This window comes from Trichechus manatus, unplaced genomic scaffold (assembly GCF_000243295.1).
Source record: "Trichechus manatus latirostris isolate Lorelei unplaced genomic scaffold, TriManLat1.0 scaffold00087, whole genome shotgun sequence".
In the NCBI taxonomy this organism is placed as follows: domain Eukaryota; kingdom Metazoa; phylum Chordata; class Mammalia; order Sirenia; family Trichechidae; genus Trichechus; species Trichechus manatus.
Window position 1 is genome coordinate 1,182,438 of NW_004444023.1, and position 16,394 is coordinate 1,198,831.

The 16,394-nt window shown below is 53.2% G+C and overlaps 1 protein-coding gene across 1 annotated transcript in view; it reads left to right on the plus strand.

The window, feature by feature from the left end:
* Positions 1 to 6,994: 6,994 nt before the first annotated feature.
* Positions 6,995 to 16,394, plus strand: part of PPP5C (protein phosphatase 5 catalytic subunit) — a 28,016-nt gene continuing 18,616 nt past the window's right edge. The window contains exons 1-2 of the mRNA XM_004381598.2: positions 6,995 to 7,212; positions 14,759 to 15,000. Of these exons, the coding sequence (XP_004381655.1) occupies positions 7,092 to 7,212; positions 14,759 to 15,000 (363 nt within the window). The 5' untranslated portion in view covers positions 6,995 to 7,091. The remainder of the gene's footprint in view (positions 7,213 to 14,758; positions 15,001 to 16,394) is intronic.

Below are 16,394 nucleotides of genomic sequence, written 5' to 3' on the forward strand. Positions count from 1 at the left end.
ATTGAGTGCTGATGTAACAGAAATACCACAAGTGGATGGCTTTAACAAACAAATTTATTCGCTCACAGTTTGGGAGGCTAGAAGTCCAAATTCAGGGTGCTGGCTCTAGGGGAAGGCGTTCTCTCTGTCAGCTCTGGAGGAAGGTCCTTGTCTCTTCTGAGCTTCTGCTCCTGAGCAATCTTCATGTGGCTTGGCATCTCTCTTCGCCCATCTCTGCTTCGTAGCATGCTTGTTTAATCTCTTTTAGATCTCAAAAGAAATTGACTCAAAATACACCCTACGCTAATCCTGTGTTATTAATGTAACAAAGACAACTCATTCCCAAATTGGGTTATAACCACAGGCATACCAAAAAAAAAAAAACAAAAAACCAAACCTGTTGCCATTGATTCGATTCCAACTCATAGTGACCCTATAGGCATAGAGGTTAAGATTTACAACACTTACTTTTGGGGAACACAATTCATAACGTTCTCCCCTTTGGCCTCCCAAAATTCATGTCCTTGCCACACGTTAAGCACGTCCCAAGGTCTTGAATCAACTCCAAGTCCAAAATCTCATCATCTGAATCATCTAAGTAAAATATGGGTGAGACTTTAGGTGCAGTCCATCTAGGGGCAAAATTCCTCCTCTTCTGTGAACCTGTGAAATCTAGACTACAAGTTATCTGTTTTCAAAGCACAATGGTGGAACAGGCACAAGGTAGACATTTCCACTACAAATGGGAGAAATTGGAGGGAAAGAAGGCATAGCGGGCACCCAGCAAGTCCAAAACACAGGAGAACAATTTACATTAGCTCTCAAGGCTTGAAAATAATCCTCTGTTCTCTGAGAGGAAACCCTGGTGGCGTAGTGGTTAAGAGATACGGCTGCTCACCAAAAGGTCAGCAGTTCGAATCCACCAGGCGCTCCTTGGAAACTCTATGGGGCAGTTCTACTCTGTCCTATAGGGTTGCTATGAGTCGGAATCGACTCAACAGCAAGGGGTTCGTGTTCTCTGAGACCACCTAGACAACGGCTCTGCCCTCCAGACTCTGGGTGTTGGCCATGCTCTCTGGGTTCTGGTGGAGGCCCCTCACCTCTGGGCTTCAACTCCACCTTCCAGGCCCACTGGCACACCAACTCTGCTCCCTTGGCTTTGAGCACTGGCCTCATCTTCTTGGCCAAACTGAATGGCAGCCCCATGCTTCGGAAATCAGTTGCTGAAGATCTGACTGTCTGAAACCTAGGAGGCCGTGGCTCTACCCTTTGACACCCCAGAGGCCGTGGCCCCATCCTTTGAGACTGGGCAGTTTTGCTTCCTGTGTTCTTTCCAATAGTTCTGTTGATCTCTGAACCAGGGATGGTTCTTTTCTTTTCTTGGAGGACAAAAGACGTAGCTCCTTTGGCCTATTTCCTGCCGGTAGAACTCCAAGAAGCAGACAGCATTCTCTCCTTTCATTCTTTGTCTGTCCCTTTCAGTCTAAGCTGAAGGGTTTTCTGCTGTGGCAGTTGGTTAGATCCATCAGTCACAGGCTTAATCTCTTTAACAAAAGATTGTGTAGCCACATCCTTGGTGAACATTCTAGAGCACACGTTCTTAGTTTGTACAATAGAGTTTTCCAAATCTTTAAATTTTGTTTTCATTTTGCAAAGCTCATTTTTAAGTCCATCTCTTTCTTCTTGCATTTTACTATAAGTGGTGAGGAGAAACCACGTGGACCGTTTACAATCTTGCTTAGAAATCTCCTCAGCCAAATATCCAAGTTCATCACTTATAAGTTCTACCTTCCACCAAATATTTGAACATAATTCAGACAAGTTCTTTGCCACTGCATTAAAAGCATCGCCCTTCCTCCATTGCACAATCACATGTTCATCATTTTCCTTTAAAGCCTCACCAGAAGCACATTTAACGTCCACATTTCAAGCAACATTTTGTTGCTGGCACCATATGTATTCTCTAAGATGACAGAGACTTTCTCTAGAGCTCTCCCCACTTCCGTCTGAGCCCTCACCAGAACTGCCTTTGACATCCATGATTCTACCAACAATGTCTTCAAGGCAATCTAGGCTTTTACTGTTAGACACCTTAAAACTTTTCCAGCCTTTACCTATTACCCAATTCCAAAACCATTTCCACAGTTTAGGTATCTGTTAGAGCAGCACCCCACTTCTGGTACCAATTTCTTAGTTAATGTAGTGGTGCTGTAACAGAAATACCGCAAATGGTGGCTTTAACAAACTGAAATTTATTCTTTCACAGTTTAGGAGGCTAGAAGTGTGAATTCAGGGTGCTGGCTCTGGGGGAAGGCTTTCTGTCTCTGTTGGCTCTGGAGGAAGGTCCTTGTCTCTTTTGAGCAGAATTCTGCTCTTGGGCGATCTTCATGTGGCTTGGCATCTCTCTTTCCCCATCTCTGCTAGCTGGTTTGCTTGTTTAATCTCTTTTATATCTCAAAAAGAGATTGAACTCAAGATACACCCTATACTAATCCTGCCTCATTAACATAACAGGGACAACCCATTCCCAAATGGGATTATAACTGCAGGCATAGAGGTTAGGATTTACAACACAATTTGGGGGACACAATTCAACCCATAACACCATCCCGCTCAACTTTCCCCAGTCTCCACCCTCAGTCTTATGTCTTTCCATTCCAGAGCCTGACCCTCCAGGTCTCTCTGCTCATGGACTTCATGCTCTAGTCGCTCCTTTCTCAATCTCATATCCCTGCTCTAGACACCCCCCTCCACTCCCCACCCCAGCCCTCCGGGCATACACTCACCTTTACTTTACTCCAGATGTCTGGAGGACCTAGGGCTCCCTTCCCTGCTTCGGGGTTCACAATCCAGGAAACTTCTCTAGCCGCCTCACAGGCACACGCACAGCCCTGTCTGCATATCGCAGGGTGGGGACAGAGGCCAGGACTCCTCAGCTCTCTGCCACCACCTATGCATCCCCCTTCCCCCCAACCCCCTTTCTATGATGGTGCTACTCTTGGTGTCTCACAGGAAAAGGCCCTCCCTCTGTCAGCCTGATTCACCCTTTTTTGGAAGGCACTGCCCACTATGTTTAATCAGGGGGTGACCTGTCCAGATTGGTGCTATAGGGGAAGAAGGGCCTGACCCCTCCCTCCCTCAGGGGATGATCCTGGCCCTCAGTGGTGGGAACTGTGCTGGGATGTGGGAGGGGAAGGGGCTGGACCAGCCAAGGCTGACTCTGAAACCCACTAATCTTCCTATTACCATAAAGACCTTGCCTTGGTAGGCACCAGAGCTCTGTGTGTTGACTCATCTGTGAGGTTGCTTTTAGGAGTGTGGGTATACTGGTGACTCAGTGTGTGCACATGTGTGTCCCTGGGACCTTGTGAGTGTATGTGTGTGAGAAAGAGAGAGTAGGAATGAAAACAGATCTGTGTTCCTGTGTGGACCTCACACCTGTCTGTCAGTTTGTCATACTGTGGTGGCTTGTGTGTTGCTGTGATGCTGGAAGCTATGCCACTGGTATTTCAAATACCTGCAGGGTCACCCATGGTGGACAGGTTTCAGCAGTTTCCAGACTAAGACAGACTAGGAAGAAGGGCCTGACGATGTAATTCTGACAATTTGCCAGTGGAAATCTTATGGATCACAGCAGCATATCGTCCAACTCGCTTGCTTTGGACACATCATCAGGAGGGATCGATCTCTGGAGGAGGACATCATGTTTGAAGTAAAGAGCCAGCGAGGGCGATGGAGACCCTCAGTGAGATGGACTGGCCCAGTAGTCGCAATGATGGACTTGAACATGCCAGTGATTGTGAGGATGACGCGACACTGGGCAATGTTTTGTTGTGTTGTGCATACGGTCACCGTGAATCGGAGCCAACTCAATGGCAGCTATCTATCTGTCTGTCTATCTGTCTATCTACCTACCTACCTATCATGTGGGCCTATGTAACTTGTATATTTCTGGTGAGGGTGTCATTTTGCGTATATATATCTTGTCATTGTATGTCTTTGTGACAATTCTGTGAATCCCTGTGTGGGGGGAGGGCAGCCGGTTGTGATTCTTTCTACGTGTGTGTGTTCAATATCCAGGTGAAATGATTCTGCCCCGTGAGTGTTTATAGTTACTTTGGGTTTCTGTGTTTCCTAAGTGTGGGTGATGGGATTTTTTGGCCCTCGGGTGTATCTGAAGGATCCTTGGTGGCACAGTGGTTAAGCGCTCGCCAAAAGGTCACCAGTTCGAACCCACTAGCAGCTCTGTAGGAGAAAGACCTGGCAATCTGCTTCTGTAAAGATTACAGCCTAGAAAACCCTATGGGGCAGTTCTACTCTGTCACATGGGGTCACTATGCGTCAAAATCCACTCGACAGCAACAGGGTTTTTTATTTTTGGGGGGGTGGGGGGAGGGTGTGGCTGTGTGATGTTGTGCTCCTGCAAACACGTGTGGGACTGTGAGACAACTTAATTCTGTGTACCTATGTGTGTCTTGTGGCATAATTCCCTGTAATAGTATGTGTGTGCAAGAAAGAGGTTGTGTGTCTACCCACTCTCGTGTGGGTGGATGTATCTGTTTTGTCACATCTCTGTATATCACCCTCATAATCCCTCTCCTTTGTTCCACGTAGGAATCTTTTCAAGGGAACAAAACAACTTCCAGGCCTTTGCACTTGCTGCTCCCTCTGCCTTAAATGCTTGCGCCTCTCCCCTCACTTGTTTATCTCCTACGCATACTTCAGATCTTAGTTGGGACATTCCCTCCTCCAGGAAGTCTTCCCGGCCTACCCCAGCTGGGCGAGGTCCTCCTCTGGGTTCTCATAGTCCCCAGAGAGCATCTTCCCACCATCACAGCACTAGTTATCCCGCCCGACTCTGAGTATTTACACTGTGTCAGGCCCTCGGCCAAATGATTTCCTCATGTGATCTCATCGAATCCTCCCCTAACAGTATACCGTTATTGTGGTGTTGTTGTTCGGTGTTGTTGAGCTGGTTCCAACTCATAGTGACCCTGTCTATGTACAACAGAACAAAACCCTGCCCGGTTCTGCGCCATCCTCACAATCGTTGCTATGTCTGAGCCCACTGTTGTAGCCACTGTGTCAATCCATGTTGTTGAGGATCTTCCCCTTTTTCGCTGACCCTCTACTTTACCAAGCATGATGTCCTTCTCCAGGGACTGGTCCCTCCTGATAACACGTCCAAACTACGTGAGACGAAGTCTTGCCATCCTCCCTTCTATGGAGTGTTCTGGCTATACTTCTTCCAAGACAGATTTATTCGTTCTTCTGGCAGTCCATGGTATATTCAATAGTATACAGTAGGCACAATTATTAGAGGGTGATCATTTACCCAAGGTCACACAGCAGGGAAATGAATGAGCTGGACTCAAATCCAAGACTGAAATCCATTCCTGCAGCCCCCCGGCATCTCAAAAACAAAAACAAAAAAGTCATCGATTCCGACTCATAGCGACTCTATAGGACAGAGTAGAACTGCCTCATAGGGTTTCCAAGGAGCGGCTGGTGGATTTGAACTGCTGAACTTTTGGTTAGCAGCAGAGCTCTTTACTACTGTGCCACCAGGGCTCTCCCCACCACCAAACTACTAACCCACAAAGCTGGCTCTGGAGCCGAGAGAAGCAGTAGTGTAGGAATTTAGAACACAGGAATCAGGTACCTGTTGCCGTTGAGTTGATTCCAACTCATAGCAACCATATCGGACAGAGAATTGCCCCATAGGGCTTCCAAAGCTGTAATCTTTACAGAAGCAGACTGCCACCTCTTTTGAGGAGCGGCTGGTAAGTTCAAACTGCCAACTTTTCGGTTAATGGCCAAGCACTTAATTACTGCGCCACCAGGGGTCCTTCCAGGAATCAGGTGGGACAGATTAAATCCTGGATCTGCCACATCCTTGCTGTCTGACCTTGGGCAAGCATGTTGACCACTGTGAACCTGTGTCCTCATCTGTAAAATGTACATGGTATCATTATGTACCTTCTGGGATGTTTGCTGGCTGGGCTGGGGTGGGGGTGGTGGGAGGAGTGGGGCAAGGCTAACAGGACAGGAAGTTTGGGGTGGGACAACTTGTGCTTCCTGGAGGGGAATCAGAACAGGGCCTTAATGGAGTTAATGCTACTGTTCGGCTTGACAGCGTTGGGGGCTTGGAGGATGGACTGGAGGGTGTGTATGTAGTGTGGGGGTGGGGTAGGGGAGTGAGATCTGGAGATGTTGCCCGAGGGTAGACTATTCAGGGTCTCTTAGGTCATCAGAAAAAGTTTGGGTTTTCTCCAGAGGGCACTGGAGATCCATGGAAGGCTGCTGGTGGTGGGGTGACACACATCGTGTTTTAAAAAGATCCTACTACCTGCCACGTGGAGGGTTAAGTGGAGTAGGGAGGCTGAATGCAAGCAGCAGACAAGAAGATGCAGAGACGAACGAGTTATTTTGAAGAGTCAACAGGACTTGGGAAGCTGAATACATACAGGGAAGAGAAAGGAAATGGTGCAACCAATTTCTGAGCCTTGCTCTGGCGTTGGGGACCTAGGAGACCCTCAGTTAATATCTTAGAAAAAATGACCCTCAAGGGTGAAACTGTATTTTGTTTGAGAAATTGCCCATTTTTCAGAGAGGGGTAACGGGGGCCCTGGGGAGGAGGGAAGGATTTATTCAAGATTACACAGGTAATTGGCAATAGGGTTGACACCCAGCTCGGCTCCGCGCTGGGCATGGTGCTGCCTAGCAAAACAGCCACATCCCCCAATGGCATTTGCAACCTACCCACCAACCCAAGCGGACCGCAGAAGAACTTTTGCGGCCTCGGAATGTAGTAACTTCAGAGGCAGGGGCCACGCCGGGCCTTTTCACCCCACGCGCCAGTTAGCTTTCCCCATTGTATTGTTCTAGGAATGGCTCCGTCGAAGTACCCTCTGGTCACCTTGTCCTCCGCGCGCTCTGTGGGGAGACGGCTCTGCGCGGAGACGGCTCTGCGCAGGCGCGCGATGTGCGCCTTCGGGGCCCGCGCTTTACGACACTTGTGCGGCAGCAGCCGCGGCAACTCGGCGCTCCTTCGCGACGGTTCGGCTGGGTGCCGCTGGCTGCCGTTGCCAGGGTGGGGGTCGCTTTGCGGCATGGCGATGGCGGAGGGCGAGCGGACTGAGTGTGCTGAGCCCCCCCGGGACGAACCCCCGGCTGATGGCGCTCTGAAGCGGGCAGAGGAGCTCAAGACGCAAGCCAACGACTACTTCAAAGGTGCGCCTACTCCGGAGGGGGCGAGTGAGGGTAGAGAGCGGCCCAGGGCGAGGCGTGCCGGGGGCCCGCGCGGAACCATGGCAACGCGGAGCAGCAGCCTGGGCGCGGGGCAGGCACTACAGTGGTCAGGCGTGGGGAGGCCCAGGATGGGCGCTACCGACGGGGCAACACAGGGGACCTCTGAGAGAAGGAGATAGTACCAAGAAGTGGCGTACGGGTGCTACTAAGTGGGGAGACTGAGAAGGGTGCGACCAAGGTGGGGAGGGGGACGGGAATGAGGACACTACCAAATGGTGAGATCTAGGGAGGTGCTACTTGGTGATGAGACCTGAAGAGGGCGCTACCAAGTGGTGACATGTGGCGGGGGAGTGATAGCACCACCAAGAGTCCCGGGGTGGGCGCCACCAAGTGGGAGGTGGGGGGAGACAGTGCCAATAGATTAAGGAAGTGTGGGGGTGGGGGAAAAGGTCATTAGATGGGGGGACAGAGAAGTAGGAGATTTGTGGTGACCTGAGGGAAAGGGAGGTATCTGGAGACCTGGGAGTAGAGATGGGGGAACCTCAAGAAGAGTATGATTTAGGATCTTGGGAAAGAGATGTGGGGGCACCCATTCATTCATTAACTCAACAAATATTTATCGAGCACCTTTTTTGTGCCAAGGACTGTGCAGGACTCTGGGGCTATAGCAGCAAATGAGACAGAGGTATCCTTCCCCTTAGACAAGTTATAATTTGATAGAAGAACCAGACACTCAGTAAACACAAATAAGCAAAATACTTAAAAGTTGTGATGAGTGGTTCGAAAGAAAACCAACAGCGTGCTGAAGTAGAAAATAAGAGTTGAGGGCTGCTTTAGATAAGGTTGGTCAGGGAAGACCTTGCTGAGGAGGCGGCATTTAAGTTGAAACTCAGAGAAGAATTGAGGAGGAGTGTTCCAGGTAGATGGAGCAGCATGTGCGAAGGCCCTGAGGTGGCAAAAGAAAGGATGCTGGCTTGGCTGGAGCTTTGAAGTTAAGACAAGGGCCAGAACATGCAGGGTCTCTAAGTCATTGAAAAGACTAGTTTGGAGGTTACTCAGATATCCAAGAGGAGATGTTGAGTAGGTAGAGCAGTCTGGATCTCAGAGATGAGGTTTGGGCTGGAAAGGAATTTGAGCGTGATCACCTATGGTTGGAATAAGGCACACTGGGAATGAATGAGATCACCTAGGAAGATGGTCTTAAGAGAAAGGGGCTAGGATGGAACCCTGATACTTAGTGTGGAAGAGAAGGACACTGAGGAGGAGTAGCCAGTGAGGTGGAAGGAAAACCAGGGAAGCTGAAAGAGAATGCTTCTGGAAGGAGCATTCTGAGTCAGATGCTGCCAAAGCAAGGACTGAGCACTGACCATTGAATTTGGATGCATAGACACTGGGAGTGACATTGATGAGAGCATTTCTGGGGCATGGCAGGTGTGGTAGCCAGCCAGGAGGGTGCTGAAGAGTGAATGGGAGAGGAAGAAGTGGAAACAGCAAATGTTGACAATTGTTTCAAGTATTTTTGGTTTTGAAAGGAGGCAGAGAAATGGGGGATAGCAGGAGGGGAAGTGGGGTCAAGGGAGGCTCCTTTTTTTAAGGGTGGAAGAGACTAGCCAGTAACTAGTTGCCACTGAGTCGATTCCAGTTTACAGTGACCTCGTGTGTCAGAGTACAACTGTGCTCCACAGGGTTTTCAATGGCTGGTTTTTCAGAAGTAGATCACCAGGCCTTTCTTCCAAGGTTCCTATGAGTGGACTCGAACCCCCAACCTTACGGTTAGCAGTTGAACGTGTTAACCGTTTGTGCCACCCAGGGACTCCTGGGAAAGACTAGAGTGTGATCTAATAGGGAAAATTGATTCTGCAGGAAAGGGGGGAGACTTGCAGCAGCAAAGCTCTGGATAAGTTTTGTTGCGGGGGGGTGGATCTAGAGCCTTAGTAGAGAGTTGGCCTCCGATGGGAGCAGAAGTGGATTCCATGTTTGTGGATGTTTGGTCAGGCTGGAACAGTGAGTGGGAGGTAAGACTGGTGAGCGAGGAGGCAGGAGTTTGAGCTTTGGAGACCAGGTCGACAGTGTGGATGTCAGCTGAGGGCAGTGTGAGCCATCGGAGGTTTTAAGCAGAGGAGTGATGTGGTCTGAGCATTCAGAAAAGATTCCCCGGCTGGTGCACAGAGGGTGGACACATGGGCAAGAATAGACACCAGGAAACCAGGGAGAGACTAGCCTGGTAGGCAGATGAGAGCTAGGGGTGCCGTGGACCAAGACGGAAATTGACTCAAGAAGTGTTTCAGAGAGGAAATGAGAGGGGGAGGGGTATTCCAGGCAGAAGGAACAGGGTAGCGGGCTCAAGGTGAGCAGAGCCTGGCACCAAGGAGGTGATGGGCGCTGGAATGTAGGAGGCCGGAGTATTTTATGATGAGGCTGCAGGGAAGAGATTGAGCTTTCTGCTGAGGCCCCTGAGGAGCCATGGCAAGTGTCTGAGCAGGGGAGGCACAGGGTCAGGTTTGTGCTTTAGAAAGACCCCTATGCTGCCATGTCGAGGGGGCAAGACCAGGGAGGAGGCTAATGCAGGAACATGGGCAGGAGAGGACAGAGGCCAGACCAGGGCGTGGCTGTGGGCATAGAGATGAATGAATGGATTTGAGAGATGCCCAGGGCTCTGATTTAACAGAATATGGTGACTGCTGGGGTTTAGGGGTTGAGCGGTTGGGAGGTGACCAGGATGAGACCCAGTATCCAGCTGAGTAATGGGGTGGAAGGTGGGGCTGTCCCTGGAATGGGGCATAGTAGGAGGAGCAAGGATGGGGCTTGATGCTGAGTTAGTGAAGAATTCTGGGAAGCAGTACGCCATCGGGAGGGACATCTTGTCCCCCAGGATCTGGGAGCCGAGCTCTTAGGAGCCTGGGGGCTGCGCGGGCAGCCAGTGGTACCTAGCATTGAGCTGGCACGGATGATGACACTCTTCCAGGCCCAGCTCCTCCGTGTCTGGCAGGCTGTGGCAGGCACCGGGCCCCAGCCCCCGGGGCTGTGGGAATAACAAAAAGAATAATTACAGCTTGCCTTAATTGAGCCCCTGCAGCGACCAGGTAAACAGCTTTGTTTAATCCTCCCTGAGGCGCCAGGAGGGGCTGGGGCAGCCCTGTTTGTTTTATAGAGGAAGCCGAGGTGTGGAGAAGTGAAACCACTTACCCAAGGTCAGAGTGTGTGAGCAGCAGGGCCCGGATATCCCCCTTCTTACCACGTGCTCGCCTCCAATGTTCAGAGCACTTACCCAGAGCCATCCTGGCCTGGCGGGGAGAGGAGAGGATGCAGTGGCTCAGAGGTCCCCCCTCTGTGGCTAGGTCCCCTTCGTGAGCTCAGGCCCATTCCAGAGGCCCTGGGGGACAGAGCCTGGCCCTGACTCAGGCTGGTGTGGCTCAGCTCTCTTCCCTTCTCCCTGGGCCTCAATGCCCCTTCTGTAAAATGAGGGTGGGGTAGGCTGTGCTTAGCCTCAAGGAGGCCCCCAGGTCTAAGAGTTTGTAGAGAGGCAGCATAATCTTTTGGAGAAGAGCTCTGGCTGCCTAAGTTCAAATCCTGTTTCATCCTCTTACTTGCTATGTGACCCCTGGGCAAATGACTTTACCTCTCTGTGCCTCAGTCTCTTAAGATGAGAAATGTCAGGAGGATTCCATGTGTTAATACTTGTAAAGCACATAGAACGGAATCAGGATATAGTATAACTCTTATGGGGTGCAGGTATGTGATCCAGGCCCTCTAGTTTCCTTCCCTCCTTCCCTTCTCTTTTTCCTTTCATGTAATCGTTTGTTCCTGTGTTTTACAAGCTTTTGCTGATTGCTTCCTCTGCTGAAGCTACTTTTCATAGAGAGTTCACGGAACCGTCAACTCCTGAGGAGGAACAGGCCCAGGGAGGGGAGGCTTCCTGCCTGAGGTCTCCTCAGCAGAGCCGGGTGTCAGGCTCCCTGCCCCATGCCAAAGGGCCACCCCAGTAACACCTCACCTGTCTAGCGTGCTGGCCAGCCGGCCTCTGGAATGCAGCCAGAAAGCCGGAAGGAGTCCTCGAAGGCACTGGCATTCCAGGGAGGGAGGTCAGAGCTGGGCTGTTGCCCTTGCTTGTCTCTGGGAAGTCCTGGGCCCTGCCCCCCTGGGGCTCACAGTCCGGGGGGCACACCCATCACCTTGACAGCCCAGAGTGGGCAGGGCTGGGATGGGGGAGCCCAGGGACTGAGGCAGCCCAGAAGGAGCACCTAACCTAGCCTGGAGGTCAGGGAGGGCTTCCCGGAGGAGGGGATGTCTGAGCCATTTGAAAGATTGCCAGAAGTTAGCCTGGCAGGCAGGATTGTTATATTGTTCCTGGCCATGTCTTAGGGCCTGGCTGCTTCTCCCTGCTCTTGGGTCGATCCGCGCCTCCCTGTCTCTCTGCCTCCATTCCCTCATTCATTAATTCAAGAACCATTCACAGAGCCCAGGACTCTCTTCCACTCTCTTCACCTGACTGACCCCTCACCGTCTCGGTCTCGGCTCTGGTGCCCCACTCTGGGCTGCCCCAGCCCTGCCCACTCTGGTTCGCCACTTCTGGAGACAGATTTGTCTCCCCCGCTGGACTGGGAGCCCCATCTGGGCAGGGCCCTCCCCAGACAGGAAGTTTGTTTAGTGAGTGAACTAATGAGCAAGTGCCAGGCCCTTGCGAGTCAGGACTCTCCTGAAAGTGCTGGGGAGCCAGGAAGGCTTGGATCAGAGAAGGACGTGGTTCCATCTCTGCTGCTGACCACCCCAGGCTCCCTCTCAGCCCAGGGCCTCTGCAGCACTTCCCTCAGCCTGGAACCCTGCCGCCCACTGACCCCATCCTCTGATCTGTCAAGACTTGGTTCTGGCGATCCTCCTGTTTCGGGGAGCTTTCCATGATGGACCCTGTTCTTGTCATTCCTGCTCCTCCCCTGGCTGAGTCAGGGACCTCCCCTGGACTCTAGCAGACACCGCTGTGTCCCCAGAATCGGGCTTTGTGAGTGGAGGCTCAGTGAGTGTGCAGAGAGTGATGAATGAATGAATGTGTGTCATCTAGAGAGAAGGTAGAAAGGGGAGATCAATGGGAAGAGGCCTTTCAGCCCTTGCCAGCCCCAGTCTCCCTGACATCGGCCCAGGAGGGGTCTGCAGGTGAGTGGTTATGGATGTGGGAGGCCAGGGACGAAGCAGAGGCAGGGATTTGGGGAGAGGGGATTGCATCAGGACTCCAGGAGGGGCGATGTTCTTGAGAGGCAGCCCCAGCTCTGCCCTCCTGGGGCTCATAGTCCAGTGGGGGGAGACAGACCCATCCTGAGACATGAAGATCAAGAGTAGGCAGGACTGGGACAGGGATCTCAGGGGAATCGAAAGCCTAGAGGGGGACCTGACCCCACCTGGAGGGTCCACGGGGGCTTCCTGGAGGAGGGAATGATGTCCAAGCAGGACCGGGCTGGCAGGCAGCCCCAGGGAGTAAGGATGCTGTGTGTGCAACTGAGGCAGGGGTCCCCACACCTGGATCACAGACATTTGGGAGCAGTGGCTCACGGTGAGGCTGGAGAAAAACAGGTCTCTCTTGCCACCTCCGGGGTCTGCCTCCCTCCCCTGTTACCCCTAGTGCATCCTTCCCGCCCTCCCTCACACCCCTTCCAGACTTCCCCCCACCCCCAATAAAGTCCGCCTTTCTCCTGAGATGTGAGGAGGTAAAGAGAGTACCTCCCTCCCAAGTCACCGTTGAGGGCAGTGCCTTCATCCTCTACATCATCTTCAAGTGCACATTTCTGAGCACCCGCTGAGGGCCCGCCTCTGCTGTGTGGGCTTCCTACAGGTGGAAGCTGGTCCTTGACCCCGACCCCAACCCCGGGATGCTGCCTGCCTGTGCGCCTGCTTGGGGCCAGCCCTGTGCTAGACTGCCAGGACACCTACCCTCAAGGGCTTCTCTTCATGCTGGGGAGACAGATAGTAAGCAAACAGGCAAACTCATGGTTTCTCCAATGGTGATAAGTGCTCGGGAGAAAAATTAAGTGGAGGTGAGGGCAGGGATACCCATTTTAAGCAGAGTGGTAGGAAGGACTCTGAAACGGAAGTGCAGGGAGGGCATGGTCCCAAGGTCACCAGCTAGTAAGGGGCAGAGCCAGGGATGGAGCCCAGGCCACCACCCCTGCTTCTGCTCCTGCCTCTGGGCGGAATCCCCCACTGCCCCTGCCCCTTCCCCTGGGTCGGAATCCCCACTATCTCTGCCTCTGTGCCTGCCCCTGGGTCAGAATCCCCACTGCCCCTACCCCTGCCCTGGGTCAGAATCCCCACTGCCCCTGCCTCTGCCCCTGGGTCAGAATCCTCACTGTCCCTGCCCCTGCCCCTGGACAGAATCCCCACTGCCCCTGCCTCTACATCTGGGTAGAATCTCCTTGTACCACTTGCTGTGTGGCCTTGAACACAGGCTTTCCCTCTCTGAGCCTCATTCCCCAGTGTGGAGAATGGGCTGATGCAACCTTCTCAGGATTGCTGTGAGGTTTAGGGAAGGGACTGACCTGCTGAGAGCCCCATGTGATCCTGGTATGTCACAGTTCTCCGATTCGGACACGCCTCGGAGGAAGCTGCCCAAGCCTTGGTTCTCCTGCCTGTTGAGTGGGCATGTGGGAGGGCCCCAGCCTGGCTCTGCCATGTGCAGACTGCATGTCTGACCTTAAGCAAGACCTGAGTCTTGTCTGTAAAATGAGCAATTCCAGGGGTTGGGTCGTGGAGTGCAGGGCACAGCATGGCTCATTTCAAATAAAACCTGACCTTTTCCCCTCAGCCAGAAGTCACATCTTGTCATTCGAAACCCTCTGTACTTAGACATCAGTGTCCAGACCCCACTGTGGTGCCAGGGCCCCTGGGGTCTGCCCGGCCAGCCTTTCCATCCTCATCTCCGACTCTCCCCCAGCCACACCAGATGGGCTACCACCTCAGGGCCTTTGCACCTGCCGTTCTTCATGTTGGGAATTCTGTTCCTCCAGTCTTAGGTGTTGCTTCCTTTGGGCTGTGCCCTGTGACCCCTTCTCCTTGAGGTCTAAGTAGGCTCCTTCTCCTTCCCTACTCTGTCCTCCCATTTGCCCCTCTCTTTGGGCTTGTTGGCTTGTTTTGGGGGCCAGTTAGCCAAGGGGCTCAGGGCAGGAGCTCCTGGCTCACATGTGCCTCGTTCACATTTCATTTCTGGCGACGTACCATTTCAGGGCCCAGGGAGGACTTGGTGAGACCCTCCGGAAGCCCTAAAGGAGTGTGCCCAGCTGGGGGCCTTAGGTAGTTATTGATGGCTAGATGGCAGGTATCGGGGAGCAACTTCAGGGCCCAGGATTTGGGCCAAGGCCTGAGCTAGAACGGAGGAGCTGGGACAGGGGAAGATGGGACAGGCTGAAGAGTCATTTCTGATCTCGGCCGTGGGCTTCAGTTTCCCGTCTGTAGACGTGGAGTCCGGGCCAGCACCCAGCCAGGGCCTGTTCTTACTGGGTGGAGGCAGCCCTTCCTCATGTCTCCTCTTCCTCCTCTTTCTCAGCCAAGGACTACGAGAACGCCATCAAGTTCTACAGCCAGGCTATCGATCTGAACCCCACCCATGCCATCTACTATGGCAACCGCAGCCTGGCCTACCTGCGCACCGAGTGCTACGGCTATGCGCTGGCCGACGCCACGCGGGCCATTGAGCTCGACAAGAAGTACATCAAGGGCTACTACCGCCGGGCCGCCAGCAACATGGCGCTGGGCAAGTTCCGAGCCGCCTTGCGCGACTATGAGACGGTGAGTTGGGGCACGGGGTGGGTGCCGGCGGGAGTGTGGGGTGCGAGGGAACGGTGGGGAGGGTGGGGAAGGGCAGCCTCTGAGCATGCGGGCTGGAGGGGGAGAGTGAGCAGGCCATTCGCGCGTTCACTCACCAGCCACTCAGCCAGCTAATGCCCGCAAGAGGCTTTGTGGCCTGGAGCAGACTGCCTGGGTCAGCTCCAGCGCGGCCGTCTCTCGCTGTGTGGCTCTGGACAAGCTGCCCAGCCTGTCTGTGCCTCCTTTCCACAACTGTGCCATGCAGGCAACAGGACCTGCCTCTAAGGGTGGCTGTGAAAGATGAATGAGTTGGTGCTTTTAAAGTGTCCAGAACACCGTCTGGTACTGGTCATGTTTCCCTAAGGATTGGCCATTATGGTTATTATGTTTTTTATTGGTGAACAAGTGTGACACGGCCCTTCTGGTGGTGCTCACACTTCAGGGGCAGGTGAGGAAACGCGTCATTGGCATGTGCTTTGAAGACGACAACGTTGTGATGTGCTGTGGAGGGCAGAACATGGCAGTGTTGCGCGTGGTGATGAGGGAGGGGACCTTGAACTCAGCAAGAGCCCACCCCCTCGCTCGCTCACCCACTGCCACTACCACCCTGTTGCTCTGATGACACCAGTGATGAGAGGGAGCGTGTATGGAGTGCCACCCTTGGGCCAGACATGTTGTCTGCCCTTGACACGAGCTGGCTGACTGAGTTGTCGCAGCAGCCCCGTGAGGTGGGCACAGCCCTGTGTCCGTGAGGCAGGCATAACCCCGTGAGGTGGCTGGATACAACCCCATGAGATGGGTATGACCCCATGAGGTGGGTGCTATTATCACCCCCATTGTACAGATGTGGAAACTGAGGGACAGGGAGGTGAAGTCACCTGCCCGGGGACACCTGCAGGTGCGTGACAGAGCTGGGATTCGAGCCCAGGCAGCCTGGCCCTGAGGGCTCCCTTCCTCTTTTTGGAGAGGAGGGTTTCTGCTTGCTCTGTTCTCTGGCAGGTGCAGGAGCTCCATCAGTGTTTGTTGAATAAGTTATTCTGCCGCCCGCCTCCATGCCTTTTCTTCCTCAGGCCCTCTCCCCACCCCCATTTCATTCAGCACAAGCCCTGAGCAGCCCCTGTTGTGTCCATGGGGTGGGGAATCAAGAGGGGCTGATGATCCCTGGGCTGCAGTTGGAGGAGCCAGGTCAGACTGCCTGGGCTATCGCTCCTGGGGCCTGGGGTGGGTATCAGGCTGGTGCAGGCCTGAGCCAAGCCAGGGGAGGCCTGTGCCAGAGCGGGTGGAGGTGTGGAGGGGTAGATTAGAGACTGAGGGGCAAAATGGAGGGGGAGGCTCAGGTGACACCTGGAAGGATAGGGAGGGGAGCAGAGCTGGGT